The sequence below is a fragment of the Zootoca vivipara genome, chromosome 4, assembly GCF_965207765.1.
Source record: "Zootoca vivipara chromosome 4, rZooViv2.hap1.1, whole genome shotgun sequence".
Classification (NCBI taxonomy): Eukaryota; Metazoa; Chordata; class Lepidosauria; order Squamata; family Lacertidae; genus Zootoca; species Zootoca vivipara.
This window is the reverse complement of record NC_142587.1, coordinates 60,583,036-60,597,817: the sequence shown is the minus strand read 5'-3', so window position 1 is coordinate 60,597,817 and position 14,782 is coordinate 60,583,036. Positions and strand designations below refer to the sequence as shown.

At 40.6% G+C, this 14,782-nt stretch overlaps 1 protein-coding gene across 2 annotated transcripts in view; it reads left to right on the top strand.

Moving 5' to 3' along the window:
* The window catches only part of GBE1 (1,4-alpha-glucan branching enzyme 1), a 162,434-nt gene that overhangs the window by 63,851 nt on the left and 83,801 nt on the right, over positions 1–14,782 (top strand). For both annotated transcript variants that reach the window (XM_035114821.3, XM_035114820.3), the window contains exons 4-5: positions 10,648–10,770; positions 12,624–12,759. In XM_035114821.3, the coding sequence (XP_034970712.2) occupies positions 10,648–10,770; positions 12,624–12,759 (259 nt within the window). The remainder of the gene's footprint in view (positions 1–10,647; positions 10,771–12,623; positions 12,760–14,782) is intronic.

Here is a 14,782-nt window from a genome sequence, read left to right as displayed (position 1 = left end):
TAGACAATAGCAAGTGATCCCATCTCTACTCCATGATTATATTATGGTGTGTTGTCAAAACTAGCAGAACAGCAGCTGGAGTTTGGTCTGCTTGCCAAAGTGACAGAAGCTTTATTTATTTGCATACTTACTTTGTATGTCTTGCACCATAAGTTGTTTCAGCTGGGGCATACCTTCTTGATTTATAAGTTCAGCTCACTTGCTTTATTTCAAGTATACAATAGTGCTACATACTGGTTTTGGATGTGAGAAACCCAGATTCAAATCCTCAACAAGCCATAAATCTTCCTGGGCTGCCTTGGACCATGCGGCTATTCCTCAGGCTCACTTGCCTTGCAAGAGATTGCTAGCTCCCAAGTTTCTTCTGAATGAAAGACACTCCATTCCTAAGGGATAATGATTGTGAAGCTTAACTGGCATTATATGATATATTGCTATGAAAGGAATGCTGGATTTTCTGCAGATGTATTTTTTTAATAGACAAACATGTCACAAGATTTTTCAAAAAAATTCTTATAAGCACTAGAAACTTGGGGCTAGTGTCAGGCCTGAGGAAGAAAGTGCAATTTTGTTTGACCCCCACCCCCAAAGGGGGACAGCTTGCAGTAGTGGAGGGCAACAATGGTGTCAGTGAAAGCAGTACCAGTCCAGCTGCACAGTGCTCTCTCAAGCTAGTGCTGAAAAAGGAAGTGCTAGGCAAGCACATTTTCTTGCTTATTGCCCATGCTGATATACACAGAGGCACTGATGATAAGGAAGGCAGTGGCAGCTTCAACCACCTGTCCCACTTCTCTTTACAGTCCCAGGTCTTTAATTTATTATTTTAAAAGGAGGTTGGTATCAACCTTTGTGGGCCCTGTCATTTGCCTCATAATGTCAGGCGCAGACACCAAGCCTGTAGAAAGTGACCCAAAGCACATAGGAAAATACCTTCCAGAGCTCTCTGGCTAAACCAAGCTGTACAGGCCCAAATAACACCTGAAAAGCACTGCAGAGCTACTTGAAACCCAGTCTCTCTAGGTTCTTTTGAATATATATAGTATTACCAATGAAGACACACATACATTCCCATGTGAAAACACATGGTCTTGATTAATACAGGGGTAGCCAATGGGGTACACTGTTATCGGACCCCTCCTCCTATCATTGTTAACCCTTGGTCATGCCAACCTGGGTTGATGAGTGTTAGAGTCACAACAACAACAACTGGAGGGTGCCACATTAGCTACCCCTGCATTAGAGGTGTGTCCATTGCTTCACAGCAAAATTATTTCATAAAGTTTTACAGACTTCTCCCTCCTTATTAATATTAGAATATTAGAAAGTATATTCTACACAACTGCTCTTGTGGCAAAAATTCTTAAGTAGATATTTTGAAAAGGAAGAAAAAGAAAAAAAGGTTTTTGGCTTAACACATCTCGGAACTTGATTCTGTATGAAGCAACGATGTCTTAAGAATTTCAAAGAATAGCTAGGAAAATAGTCCATATATCATTAGTTCCCTGACTGACACAACAGAACAGAATGGTACACGCTTCACTGGTTAGAAGAACACAAAGTGCTTGGTTGGTGACTTGCCTCAATTGTCTGGGGTATTGTGACAGCACATGCTTAAGAGGGTAGATACAGTAGTATCTGTATCATAACATCTGTAATAAGGTTGAATGGAGATTTAGTGTTGCATTGTCATGTTTCGCATTTCCTTTACAGGAATCTGGATGGAACTTGTAAATATAAGCCCCCGAATTTTCATTTATTGAAGTTCAAAAACCAGAGGCTTTCCAGAGTTTCCAGAGTTTTGCTCGCTACACCTTACAACTATCTATCAGCTTGTATTGCGAGGGATTTTCTATGCAGTAATCTGGCAGCAGCCTTCTAGCAGTTCCTTTGATCAATTCTGTCTCTTTATCACTGTCTGAATGCAGTGGTCAGGTGAGATTTATGTACCGGTATATAGACTCCAGGTACACATTGATGCAAGCCTCTTTGTAGGACTGAGAATTCTGTAGTATTCAAATGGTGCGTAAATAGCTTCTTGCAAGCTAGAAGTTGACTGTATTAACAATTCTTCCACTCTCTCCCTTTTTGCTTTGTATTGGCATCTTTTTTTCAGTTTGGGAACAATGGCCCCCAGTCAACAACAAAATACTGTCTGTAGTGAATATGCACCAACTTGTGAACCACATCGATTAATCCAGAGTAGTAGAGGCCCTTCCTCTGCCGACACATGTGGCTTACAGTGGTTAAAATCACAGCATCATGGTAAAACAGCATGATCACAAACAAAACACAGCAAAGACAGGCTCAGCAGATAACACAATCCTTAGATGAAACATTTTCTACCTGGAAGGTTAAAAACAGACAAAGAAACCCATTCACTAATCAAAGGGGGCCACCTTGGGGCAAGGTGTTATTATAATATTGGCATCTCCACTAAAAAGGCTCTATCTCTTGCCCCAACCAGCCATGGATCCACTTTAAGGTGGGGCACCTCTGTGCTTAACCGTAATGAGCTGGCAAGCTACCAATGTGTCCTAGATTAGTTGGTCATAGAACTCGCCAGGGGGGCAGTGACCCTGGGCTTAATCTTAAATAGTGGCAATGACCTGGTACGAGATGTAAGTGTTGTTGAACCAATTGGAAATAGTCAAATCTCCTCCTCCTCCTCTTATTGCCAAGAAAATCCAACTTTGTAGCATTTGACTTCAAAAGAAGAACAGTTCCAAAAATGAGGGGATTGGAAAAAGTGAATTCTATGCTTGGTGTCATTAGGAAAGCACTTGAAAACAAAACTGCAAATATAATGCCATCATACAAATCTAAGATGCCAGTGTGCTTGGAGGTTAGGAGTTTATCTGCAAGAGGGAGTGGGGCTATGGTTAGAATCTACCGTATACGCCAGTTCCTGTGCAGTGTTTGAGTCGATGATTGCTTGCTCTCTAGCTGCATGTTCTCTCAGATTACCTTGTCTTGGAGCAGAAATGGCTTTCTGTGGGATGTCCAGTTCAAGTGGAAGTGTCACTCTGTTGATGATTTTCTTGGCAGATTTTGATACTATTGCCCATGGCATCCTTCTGAGTTAGGAGCTAGAGGTTCTTGCATTGTGGTATTTCTACTGCTGATTAGATGGCCGGTTCGGAAAGGTGGTGATGAGGGAATGAAATAGCAGATAGATGTAGAATATATTTGAACTTGTCTTCCTGTTTGTTCTTAGCTTTCATAGATTCCAGAACTGAGTCTATCTATCCAACGAGCTCTTTTCTCAGGGCAGCCACTCTTTAATATGGGGACCCTAATTTTTTATTTGTTTTGTTTTGTTCAGCGAAGCCTCTGTTTGAACAAAATGATTTAGCTAATTAACACTTATAAAAGCAACCTTATTCTTATTACCTCATTTATAATTAACTCTTCTTTTATTTACCTCAACTACTTTTTTAAATTCATTTCAGACATTTGAACTTAAAACAAATGCTCTGTGTTGATCAAATAGATCAGGGGTGTCAAACTCAAATTCATCGGGGGCCGCACCAGCAGTTTGTTCACCCTCAAAGGGCCGGTTGTATCTGTAGGACTATGTGTCCACTCTTTATTCTCATAAATTATTGTCACTGCATTCAATTATTACTGTTTTATGTAATAATGTAAGTAATAACTAGCTCTGAAAGCAGAAACATAGTCAGAATAATGGCAAGTAGATATTCAAATGTACAATTATTGTACAATTTATTGAAAAATGATTTTTGGTAACTGCACTGGGTGGTGGAGGCTCGCTAGGGTTTCATAGAATCATAGAATCAGAGTTGGAAGAGACCACAAGGGCCATCCAGTCCAACCCCCTGCCAAGCAGGAAACACCATGCAGGAGCTTTGCAGAGCTACTGGTACCTGGAGATGCTGGGGTCCTTCTGCATGCAGGACAGATGTTCTGCCAGTGAGCCACCACCCTTCACCAAAGGGACTGGCTGAGGTTGACTCACTGGAGCTGCTCTCCTGGTTCCAGGGTTTAAGGGCCAGAAGTATAAAGCAGCATCCTATGTTTCTGAGGAGAGGGAGAGGGAGGGGAGGGAGGGAGGGAGGAAGGAAGAAAAGAGGGAGTGGGAGGGAGAGAGGAAGGAAGGAAAGAGGGGAGAGAAAGAAGAGTGGGAAATAAGGAAGGGAATAAAGAAGGAAAGAAAAAGAAAGAGGGAGAGAAGACGGAAAGGGAGAAAGAAGGAAGTAGAGGGAAAGAAAGAATAAGAATGAGGGAGAGGAAGAAAGATGGGAAGGACGGAAGGAAGAAAGGAAGGAAGTAAGGAAGGAAGGAAGGAAGGAAGGAAGGAAGGAAGGAAGGAAGAAAGAAAGAAAGAAAGAAAGAAAGAAAGAAAGAAAGAAAGAAAGAAAGAAAGAAAGAAAGAAAAGAGGGAGCAGGAGGGAGAGAGGAAGGAAAGAGGTGAGAGAAAGAAGAGTAGGAAAGAAGGAATAAAGAAGGAAAGAAAAAGAAAGAGGGAGAGAAGACAGTGATAAAGAAGGAAGGAAGGAGAGGGAAAGAAAGAATAAGAACGAGAGAGAGGAAGAAAGAAAGGGAAGGGGGGGGTCGCCGCCTTGATTCAGCACCAGAAAAGAGCGCGAAGGGACCCAGGGGCAAAAAGCATTTCCCGTGCAGCGTGAGGCAGCGGGTGTCCGTTTTAGGAGAAGTGCGTAAAGCCTCAGAGTTGCACGTTCGTGAGGCTGAGCCGCTGCTGAGCTCACGTTCATGAGGCTGAGCCGCGGCAGGAGGAGGAGGAGGTGAGGCAAGAGGAGGCGGAGGAGGCGGCTTGCTCTGTAGCACTTTGAATCCTCCTCCTCCTCCACACGGCGCTGCTGGGTGTTTTGTCTGTGCTTCAGCAGCAGCAGCCGCCGTTTCCAGGCGCCGAGCCGTGGCAGGAGGAGGAGGATTCAAAGTGCTACAGAGCACTGCTGCGTCGCAGAGGCTCGGGACTCTCCGTGCGGCGCTGCCAGGCGCTGACCCGGCAAGCTGCTTCCTCCTTCTGCTGTGGCTCGGGGCGCTCCACGCAGCGCTGCTCTGGCCGCCTTTCTACCCCCCCCCCCTGCCCCAGCTGTTTGTCGGCGCTTTGTCGGCGCGGCGCTTCAGCAGCAAGGTCCCGCTGCTGGGTCCCGCTGGCTGGGGCGCTCGGCGGGCCACATGACGAGGTCTGGCGGGCCGTATTTGGCCCCCGGGCCTTGTGTTTGACACCCGTGAAATAGATTATGAACATGATCTCTGTATGCACCAGTTAGATTGTAATGCTTACTTGAAAAAGTTGTTGAATCAGTGCCAAGTGCAAAGGCGTAAATGTTTTGAATCTACAAAATTCTGTGTTCAGTGACTTTTCTTTAGGAGGAGTGAAGGTTGAGTTGGTAACTCTTGTTTTATCTTCAACTTAAAACCTTCAGGCAAGGTGAAACGTTTAATATTGTCTCTTAAATATAAATTCTTAGTGACACCTGGGACTGCTGTGACAGCCTGTAATGAGCCATTGTTATAGACATGCAGGAAGAGTGTTATATATCAGAACTAGATTTGCACTGGAAGATCTAGCTCTGGAAATTTCATGTCCCCCCCCCCCCTTCTGTTCTACATCTTTCAGTTCTCCCTCTAAGACTGTTGCTTGAGAAGTAACAGTCTTAGATATAGACTGTAGGGACTTTCTTCAGTAGGGCAGTTAGCATTTTGTCTTGGCCAGTAATAAAAATCTGCCCTTTGTACAGAGATAATACTCCTCAGTATTAGCAAATACTAACATCTTTTATGCCCATTCTGGATTATTATTATTTTTGCCAGGACATCTGCTATATCTTTGCATAATCTTGTTGAAGTTACAAGGAAAGGTGGAAAACGGAAAGCACAGACTTCAAATGAAAGCATAGGTGGTAGAAAAGATTAAATGAGTAAATTCTAGTTTCTGTTAAATCTTTTGCATGTTTAAGGAATTGATAAGGAGTATGTGTCCACTTAGGTGTTCATTTATTTATTGCATTTATATCCCTCCTCCAAGAAACTCAAGGTGGTGTACATGGTTCTCTTGCTCCACATATAATCCTCCCCACAACCCTGTGAGGTAGGTTAGGCTGAGAGCGAGTCATTGGCCCAAGCTAACCCAGTAAGGTTCATGGCTGAGTGGGGTTTTGAACCGTGGTCTCCCAGGTCCTAGTTCAAACATTCTAACCACTACACCACACTGAGTCTGTTGTTGGACTGCAACTGTGATCACCCATGACTATTGCCCTTGCTGGCAGGAGCTGATGGGAGTTAATAGTCCCGCAACACCTGGAAGGTCACATAATGATGTTATAAAAAGATCACACAATTAATCAAATTATTTTTAACTAGAAGGTTCATACCCAGTGTTGTCTGGGAATTCTAGGAAACCCAAAACACAGTGCAGCTTTGAAATCAGTGGTTAAAGTCATGGTAGTTTGAAAGGTTTAGTCTGCTATATTGACTCTCAAAATGCTATCCAATTGCATCCGGTCGAAAATGGCTCCTTTATCTCAGAAAATACAGAAATTTGGTTATGATATCTTGAGAGAGCATAAACAGGGGGGAAAAACACAACTTTGCAAAATATATAGGCGATACAGTATAAAGAGCATACGAGTCTGCCGATGACCAGTTGGTTATTTCTGATAAAAATAAGTAAACTAGAGAGGTTTCCTTAGAATGTCTTTGCAAAGGTGATGTCCTCAGAATGTTCTGCAAGCTATTCACCCTCGGCTTTGCCACATGAAAGTGACTGACTCCTGGCATGGAATGTACGTTGCACTGAAATGTGTGCTCTAATGATTCTGAATATATGGAATATAGTTTAGCCATTCATATGCCTTTATCTATCTAGGAGTTATATTGCAGGTGATATTAAGCCTGGGAATAGTAAGCTACATTGCACATTGCAGAAGTTTTTAGAATGCCTCTGGCCACCTAGTCCTGCTCCTTCTCACTTACAGTTGAAGAAAGACGTTGCCCTTTTCAAATTACCTCCAAATGACAAAATGTGCTTCCTCAACATAAAACCTTGTTCCCTGAATAATCATTTCCATTTTATTATTCACTTGCTGCTGCTTCTTTTTTTTGAAATAGATTCAGACTTTGGGATCTCTCTCTCTCTCTCTCTCTCTCTCTCTCTCTCTCTCTCTCTCTCTCTCTCTCTCTCTCTCTCTTTCTCTCCTGTTCTGTGACTTCTACAAATATTGTATGTTGGTAACCATACGGACTGAGGGGGTTTTTGTTTTGTTGTTTTTTTTAGTTTGAAGAGATTCATCCCCAGTAGATTGAATCTGAGGCCACAACACTACCAGCAAACATGATTTAAATGCTGTTATAAATTGCATTTGCTGGAAGAAAGGGAAGGATAACGGACTCTGTTGACGTAGCCTAGTGGTTTGGGACTCTATCTTTCAGGAAATAAGAATGTGTACATTATTTTTAGTTCCTGTTCTGGGAAGGACAGTGATACAGATGTAGAATTCAAATGCCATACTGGCTGTTCAGAATATTCAAAACAGGCTGCAAAGCGTGTGTGGAGGGGGGAGGCAGAGAAAGAAAAGAATTTATATCTTGTTGTGTTTGCTTTCAACAGGCTAAAGTGGACTGCCCCTCTGGAAATGGAGAGAATTTTCTGAGTCAGTTGTCCCAATGCTTGGCAACACTAGCCAGCCATCTGGGTTATGATATGGATTTCTTTACCAGCAGGAAGATTCATGTACAGACATGCACACACACACACACACACACACACACACACACACACACACACAGAGAGAGAGAGAGAGAGAGAGAGAGAGAGAGAGAGAGAGAGAGAGAGAGAGACTGTTACATTTTTACAACAGCCAGTTATTCATGTTAGGCTTTGCTGAAAGCTAGACTTTTTATTTTTATCTTACAAGTATGTCTGTGAAACTTCAGAATGCACTAGTATAGGATCATACTAGTATGCCCTTTTCACTGTACAACACTTTAAAAGGCAGCTCATATTGGCTTCATCATTTAATTAAGGACTAGTTTTCATGTGTGCTACTTAAACTCTAAAACCTGGGGGATGGGAGAAGGCGAAAAACGGGTTCTTTCCTTAAGACATTTCAACCTAAAGATTTAGCAGGAGTTTTAAACTGAGAAACCCGAGGGCCCAATATTTGTATTTAACCACATTAAACTTCCCCCTAAACTAGATTTCAGAAAGACCTGTTTCTAGATTGCAAAAGAGAGAAAATAATTTCAACTTGTTCCAAATCTTAATGACATTCAGCATTCAATTCTACTGTGTTACCGAATGAACAGTTTTGAGGAGCTGCTCATTACAGCTGCTTCAAACAGAATTTCCATTTTATGGGAAAGTCTGATATTTCCTCTACGGCAATATAGGACTGGGATACAATTGTCAGAACTTGCACTGGTTTTTGCAGAATGAAGACTTTAAAAAATCCCCAACACCATCAACCATTGGTCTTGGTGGGAAATGAATAGAACATGCTGCTTTAGCCTAGTTCTTTTCTCTGGCTTTTGACCTAATGAATGTGCCTCCCATGGTATGTTGTTTCCTATACTGAATATAAAGTGAACCAAAAGTTCTAATAAAAACTGCCTTTTTCTGTTGGAAAAAAGGTGCTATGGAGTCCAGCTGTTCCTCATCCTATTTAAATGTGTGAATCATGCACCTTTCCCCTGAAATTCTGTATTTGGTGGTATAATAGGTAATCATGGATGTTAGACTCCTAGGGATAATTTTCACCTGGTATTTTAGTGTAGTATGGCATAATTAATGTAGATGACCTACTATGACCCTGTTATTTGCTTTACTATAGAGCAGACACAGGCATGGCACAAATGGATGCTTATAGGTTTTCTTAGCATGATACGAATAAAAAATGTGCACACACAAAATCAGAAGAGCCAATTGATTTGACCTGGTTCCTCAGTCTGAACACTGCATAGATAATTACAACCAGTTTGCCTCTCTGCCTGCCTCCAGACCACACCTGCTTTAACAATTGTATCTAGGCCATTCTTTCCGCCTTCTTTCCATATTTTTGTAAAGCGCTCAAGTTGGCCCAGTAGAGATAGTGGCAATACTCACTAAAAACAGAGTTGATGAAAAGTATAGCATATACTTAAAAGAGAGAGAGAGAGAGAGAGAGAGAGAGAGAGAGAGAGAGAGAGAGAGAGAGATTTTGTTTGTCTGATGGTAGCCTTCATTCCAGTTGCATAAACAAATAGAAAGTTATTGCCTGGTATCTTGAGTGGAAACAAGTTAGGCATTGGTTACATTCTGGAGAAAGAGTCCCAAAGATGTAGATGTCTCTCTGTGTGAGTCTACGTTCTGTGGTGACATGCGTGGGGCATTGATAAGGAAGAGATGAGCAAGAACTGCACTACCATAATGTGAGCCTACCCAGGCACTCAGAGTCTTGTCACTCACTCTCAATGCATGTTTCAGGCAACCATGGTAGAGTTGTGAGGCTTATAATATGTTACAGGTAGGGATAGGGATCACTTGCTAAGATGGGTTTTGGTCGCTTACCCATGGCAACATGTGCTGTGGCACTGAGACCATCCCTGTGAAAACCAACACCTGCTAACCTCCTATTAGGCAAGCCTAAATTTTATTATGTATATATGATTTTAAGATCCTGATTTTATCTCTGTTTGTTGTGTCCACTGTTTTTAATACCTGCCACTATTTTTATTTAACATTTTATACTATTTTATGCAAACTGATTAGAGGTTTATTTATTTATTATTAAGCAGTATATAAAATTGCCTTAAAAAAATAAAAAAAATAAATGTATGCTTTGGAACCTTGAGCTTTCTTGTAAATATAGTCCCAATGGCTAAATGTCTTATTTTTCCTCTCCAGGAATTCCTGTTTTGATTTGGGGTTTGTTTGTTTGTTTTGCAATTTGTTACAATACTGTAAATTGGGTTCAGTAAGTTTAGATACCTTGCAAATGAAAATGTTGTAAAAAAAATATTTATACAGTGGAATTAGATTGTTGTGACTGCTGCTGATATCAGCCTCAAGTTACCTCTCCCGGAAACATTTAGAAGTGTAAAATACCTAAAGGACACACTGTCGCGTGTTTTCCTAGCCCACTTTTAATTGTCTGCAACTTTGAGGGATGGAGAAACTTAAAATGTGATCATGGCATTGTAGTATATTGACCTCTGTATCAGGGTCTCTGTATCAGGCGCTACCTCAGTCTGTTCTCAGACACAGTGGGTTGTATTCGGTGTTAGTTATTCTGAGAGTAGACCCATTGAAATTAATGGACATGACTAACTTAAGCTAATTTATTTCAATGGGTCTACTCAGGGGAGGGGGGAATACTTAGCTAGATACATCCATGTGTTTTTATTTTCAATTTTGTATTATATGCAGCAGCTTGCTGCTCGGTTTCCCCCCTCCGTAACCAGTTTTGTATTAAAGTTCTTTTTGTTTGTGCACCCTCTTTTGGGCTGCCTCTTCATGATATTTTTCAGTCATGTTTTGAATTGAAAAATGTTACAGAGAAATAGAGGAAGCGAAGAAAACATGAAGCTACTACTCTGTAGCAGCCCCACCCCACCCTTACTTAGAATGTATAATTCTGGCCTTAGTTTAACCATGTCTGTTTCTTTTTACATTTAATTTTCTAGGTGGTTATCCGAAGCAGAAGTGGAGAACTCCTCTACCGTATTTCCCCCTGGGCAAGATATGTAACTCAGGGTACCAATGTGAACTATGACTGGGTCAATTGGGAGCCACCAACCCCATACAGAGTAAGCTGTTTTAAATAAGTTAGGGATATAGGATGGGCTGGGTGTGGGTGAGTGGTATGTTTCCTCTAAATTTACATTTTCTGATCATCTAAAAATGGGCCATTTTATACCAAATTTACTCGTAATAATTGTAAAGCCTTAGACAACATTTTACATAGAAGATAAACTTATTCGAAGGGAGGATGTGTTCGTTTTCCTTTTAATAGTTAGGAAAGTGATTCAAATCACATACATCTGCAGATGAATTTGGTACACATTTTGTGCCTGTGCATTTGTATAAATAGGTAAGCTGGAGGAAGATCTGCTGAAAAATAGACTAATGTTAGCTATAATACTTTGGTTGAAATTACATAAAAAAACAGTGCTTTCCACTATATTTGGAATCTGATACTATTTTACAAGTCAAAGCTGAAAAAAATGATTTCATAGTGGTTGTTTCACTTTTTTTTATTTATACACTGAGGCATAAAGCATGCGAATGGAATCCTTGCATGTCCTTGTATTTTGAGTTACCGTTCCTTCCCCTTGACCTCTGCCCAACATGATTACAGAAGTTATTTAACAAACTCGAGGCAACTGAGGATCTTATTGTGAGATTGAAGGACTTGTGGTGTTCTGAAGTATGTAGGTTTTCAGGAAAATTGCATTCAATTTTTAATTTGGTATGCATTAGATATATCAAGTATACAGTGATACAGATAAACAAAGAAAAAGCTTTGTTTGCAAAGTAGAAATTTACATACCAAATTGAAAAATAAATATCCATACTTGTTTGTGTTTACTCTTCCAAAAGTACATAAAAAGTTGTTAGCTGCATAAAAAAGTTGTAACCCTACAAACTTTGTGAATTTAGAAAATCTTGGCAACATTCCACAATATTGTAATCCACTCTGGTATGGCAGGCCTTACAGAGTTCTGCAAGTCCCTTGCAATTACAATTTTTGCAGCAGTCAAAAGATTGGTTATTAATTCATGGTGTTCCTTCTGCAGTATTCCTTCTAATAAGCTCAGTAAAATAACCTTTGGATTTAATGATAGGAATGGCAGATGAGATTTTTTTTTTATTTTTGTGGCGGTGGGGGTGGCAGTCAGGGAGGTAGTACAACACTTTGAGCAGATTATGTGCCTGCCAACAATAGTTAAATAATAAGTTTAAAACATGCACCTGTTTTCCCACAAACTGCTTGGAACCTTAGATTTCCCTGGAAGCTGATCAGGGTCTCCCTGGTGACCAAAGTGCTAACAGCCGGTAGTTCCACGGCCATCCTTCACCCGCCATTTATAGTACCTGAGATGGGCAATGGAGTGTGCATTCTAGGACTGTTTATTTCTTAAAGGTCAGTCCACAGTGCCCTGTGTCAACTGAGGTTTTACTTTAACTCGCACCACATAATGCTGTGCAACACAGAGAGGGTACTCGGGACTCAAATCGACAAGGAAAAGGTTTTCTGGCAGGAGAGGTTTGGGAAAAACCAATCAACCTGGTGGTTTAATTCACAAGAGGTGAATCGTAATGAAACATTCCTTCCAACTGGTGATCTTTTTTTTTTCTGGGAGAGGCTTTTTAAAGGCTGAACCCAAGCAGCTCACTGAATCCCTGGCCATTTTGGTATTCGGTTGGTGGCAAGGGACTATCATGACCAAAGAGAAAGTTTTGTGAAGGGAAATTGTACAGATGATACCAGCCTTGAGACTGAAGTCAGCTTGCCCCCCCCCCACGAATTTATGTGATTTGTTATATAACAGCTGCATTTATCTTAAAGTGAATGTGCTGGTTCAGATTACCAGTTCTTGTCTAATATAACTGACAGCTTCTCACATTTTTATTCCCAAAACATTTTTCCATTGTGCAGCGGAGACATCCTGTTCCTAAGAAGCCTAAAAGCTTAAGGATCTATGAATCTCATGTGGGAATTGCTTCCCCTGAAGGGAAAATAGCTTCATATAAAAACTTCACACACAATGTACTTCCGAAAGTCAAGGATCTTGGTAAGTAATATCTGAGGCTTCTTCTGAGATAAATTTTTAATGAGCCCTGTGCTTTTATTAGAAAAGCTCATTTCGAGAGTCTGTGGATTGTCTCCGTATTGATATTTAATGCATCATAGCAATGTATTTTAGGGTGCTGAACATTCTTTTGTACTGAACCAAAGGTTTTATATTTTTTTTAAAGGGACTGAAATCCTCATGTGGATGAGTGCTTTTTATAGTGTTTAGATCATTTATTTGTGGAGTACAACAACCAGAAATAAAACTCGTATTTCAAATTATTAATCTAATTGCATGTATCTTCCTGCATCTCTGCGTCACTGCATTGTTGCAAGCAAAGTAACTCATTTTTCTTTAGTACAGCTGTAAAGGAGCAAGCATTTTCTTAAAAGCTAGATTTTAAAAAATGACATTTTAAACATGCATTTCTAAAACTATTTTATAGCTGGATGCATGGGTTAGTTGCCAAGAAAACAATAAAATGAAAATAGTCATGTATAAACTAAGTAATACAGGACAGAAAAGGTTTGTGTAACTTTGTATTCAGAACTACTGAAGTGAAGAAAGTTTTAAAATAATTCTTTTAGAGGCAGTTTTTAAAGCAGTTTAAAGGACTAATATAAACCCAATTTACAAGTGAATACTCAATATTGGGAAATAGAAACACATCTGTGCCCCAGCAAAAAATAAAGGGGAAATTATATTGAAAATTGATTTTTCACTGTTGATTGAAATGTCAAAATATGTATGCCAAAATAATTGGTATTCAGTCCTTATGAGCATAGCTCACCCAGAGCAACTCAGAACACCATAAAACAATGCATAGCAACAATGTTAACAATTGCTAGGCCAGTTAAAAGAGTTTACAGACATCTGTATAAATTACCAACAAAACAATTGCTACTCAAACGGCCAATTATGAGAGAATAACCTTTAGGATAAAGTGTTCCAAAGAAGAGCAATCTCCCAAACAGCCAGCCAAGTATGCATAGCTTTTGATGCAGATCTTAATATTCAGGCAGACTCATATTGGTGTACAGTATGTGGTTCTTCGGAAATCATGGTTCCAAACTTCTAAGGCTTTAAAGGTCAAAACCAGCATCTGGTGCCACTGGTACGAATTGGCATTACATGTCCCAATCTCCTTGTTCCCACCAGCAACTCCTAATTGGAGTTTCTGGATCATCTTCAAAGGGAGACTCACATCGAACAGATTATATTAGACTATCCTGAAGGTGACTACCTAGACAAAGTTCAGTATCTCTAGTTAGGGTCATATTTGGCATATCAACCTCTTCTGGGAAACACTCTCCTAACCACAGATAGTGCAGAGTTCAGTGCAACCTCGGCAAGACAGTATGTACCTCTCTACCTAGATGGCTGTTCAGGTAACGTCACACCTAAACATTAAGGCAGGCATCCCCAAACTGCGGCCCTCCAGATGTTTTGGCCTACAACTCCCATGATCCCTAGCTAACAGGACCAGTGGCCGGGGAAGATGGGAATTGTAGTCCAAAACATCTGGAGGGCCAAAGTTTGGGGATGCCTGCATTAAGGGCTTTAAAGGTTCACACCAACACTTTGAATTTGACCCAGAAATGAACCAAAAATCAGTGCAACTGGTGCAAGGTTGGTGTCACATTCTGGTCTTATGATTCCCACCAAATATCTGCATGGCTCAGCGTAATCATGTGTCGTCAAAACAAAATTAAAAAATTCCTTCCAGTAGCACCTTAGAGACCAACTAAGTTTGTCATTGGTATGAGCTTTCGTGTGCATGCACACTTCTTCAGATATGTGTCAAGTGATGCACATTTACGGTAGACAAAAACCAAAACTTTGCATTTACACTAGTAGGACCTGAGCGATCGGAGATTGACTAGGAAAAAGGGGTATTAGTCATGGGCTAGAAGACCCCTTTCCTAGTCAATGTAGAGCAAAATAGGGTATGTACATGGGCAATGAGATCTGTTCGCTCTGTACTCTCTCTATGCCTTCTATACCTCTTCCGTTGCATGAGTGT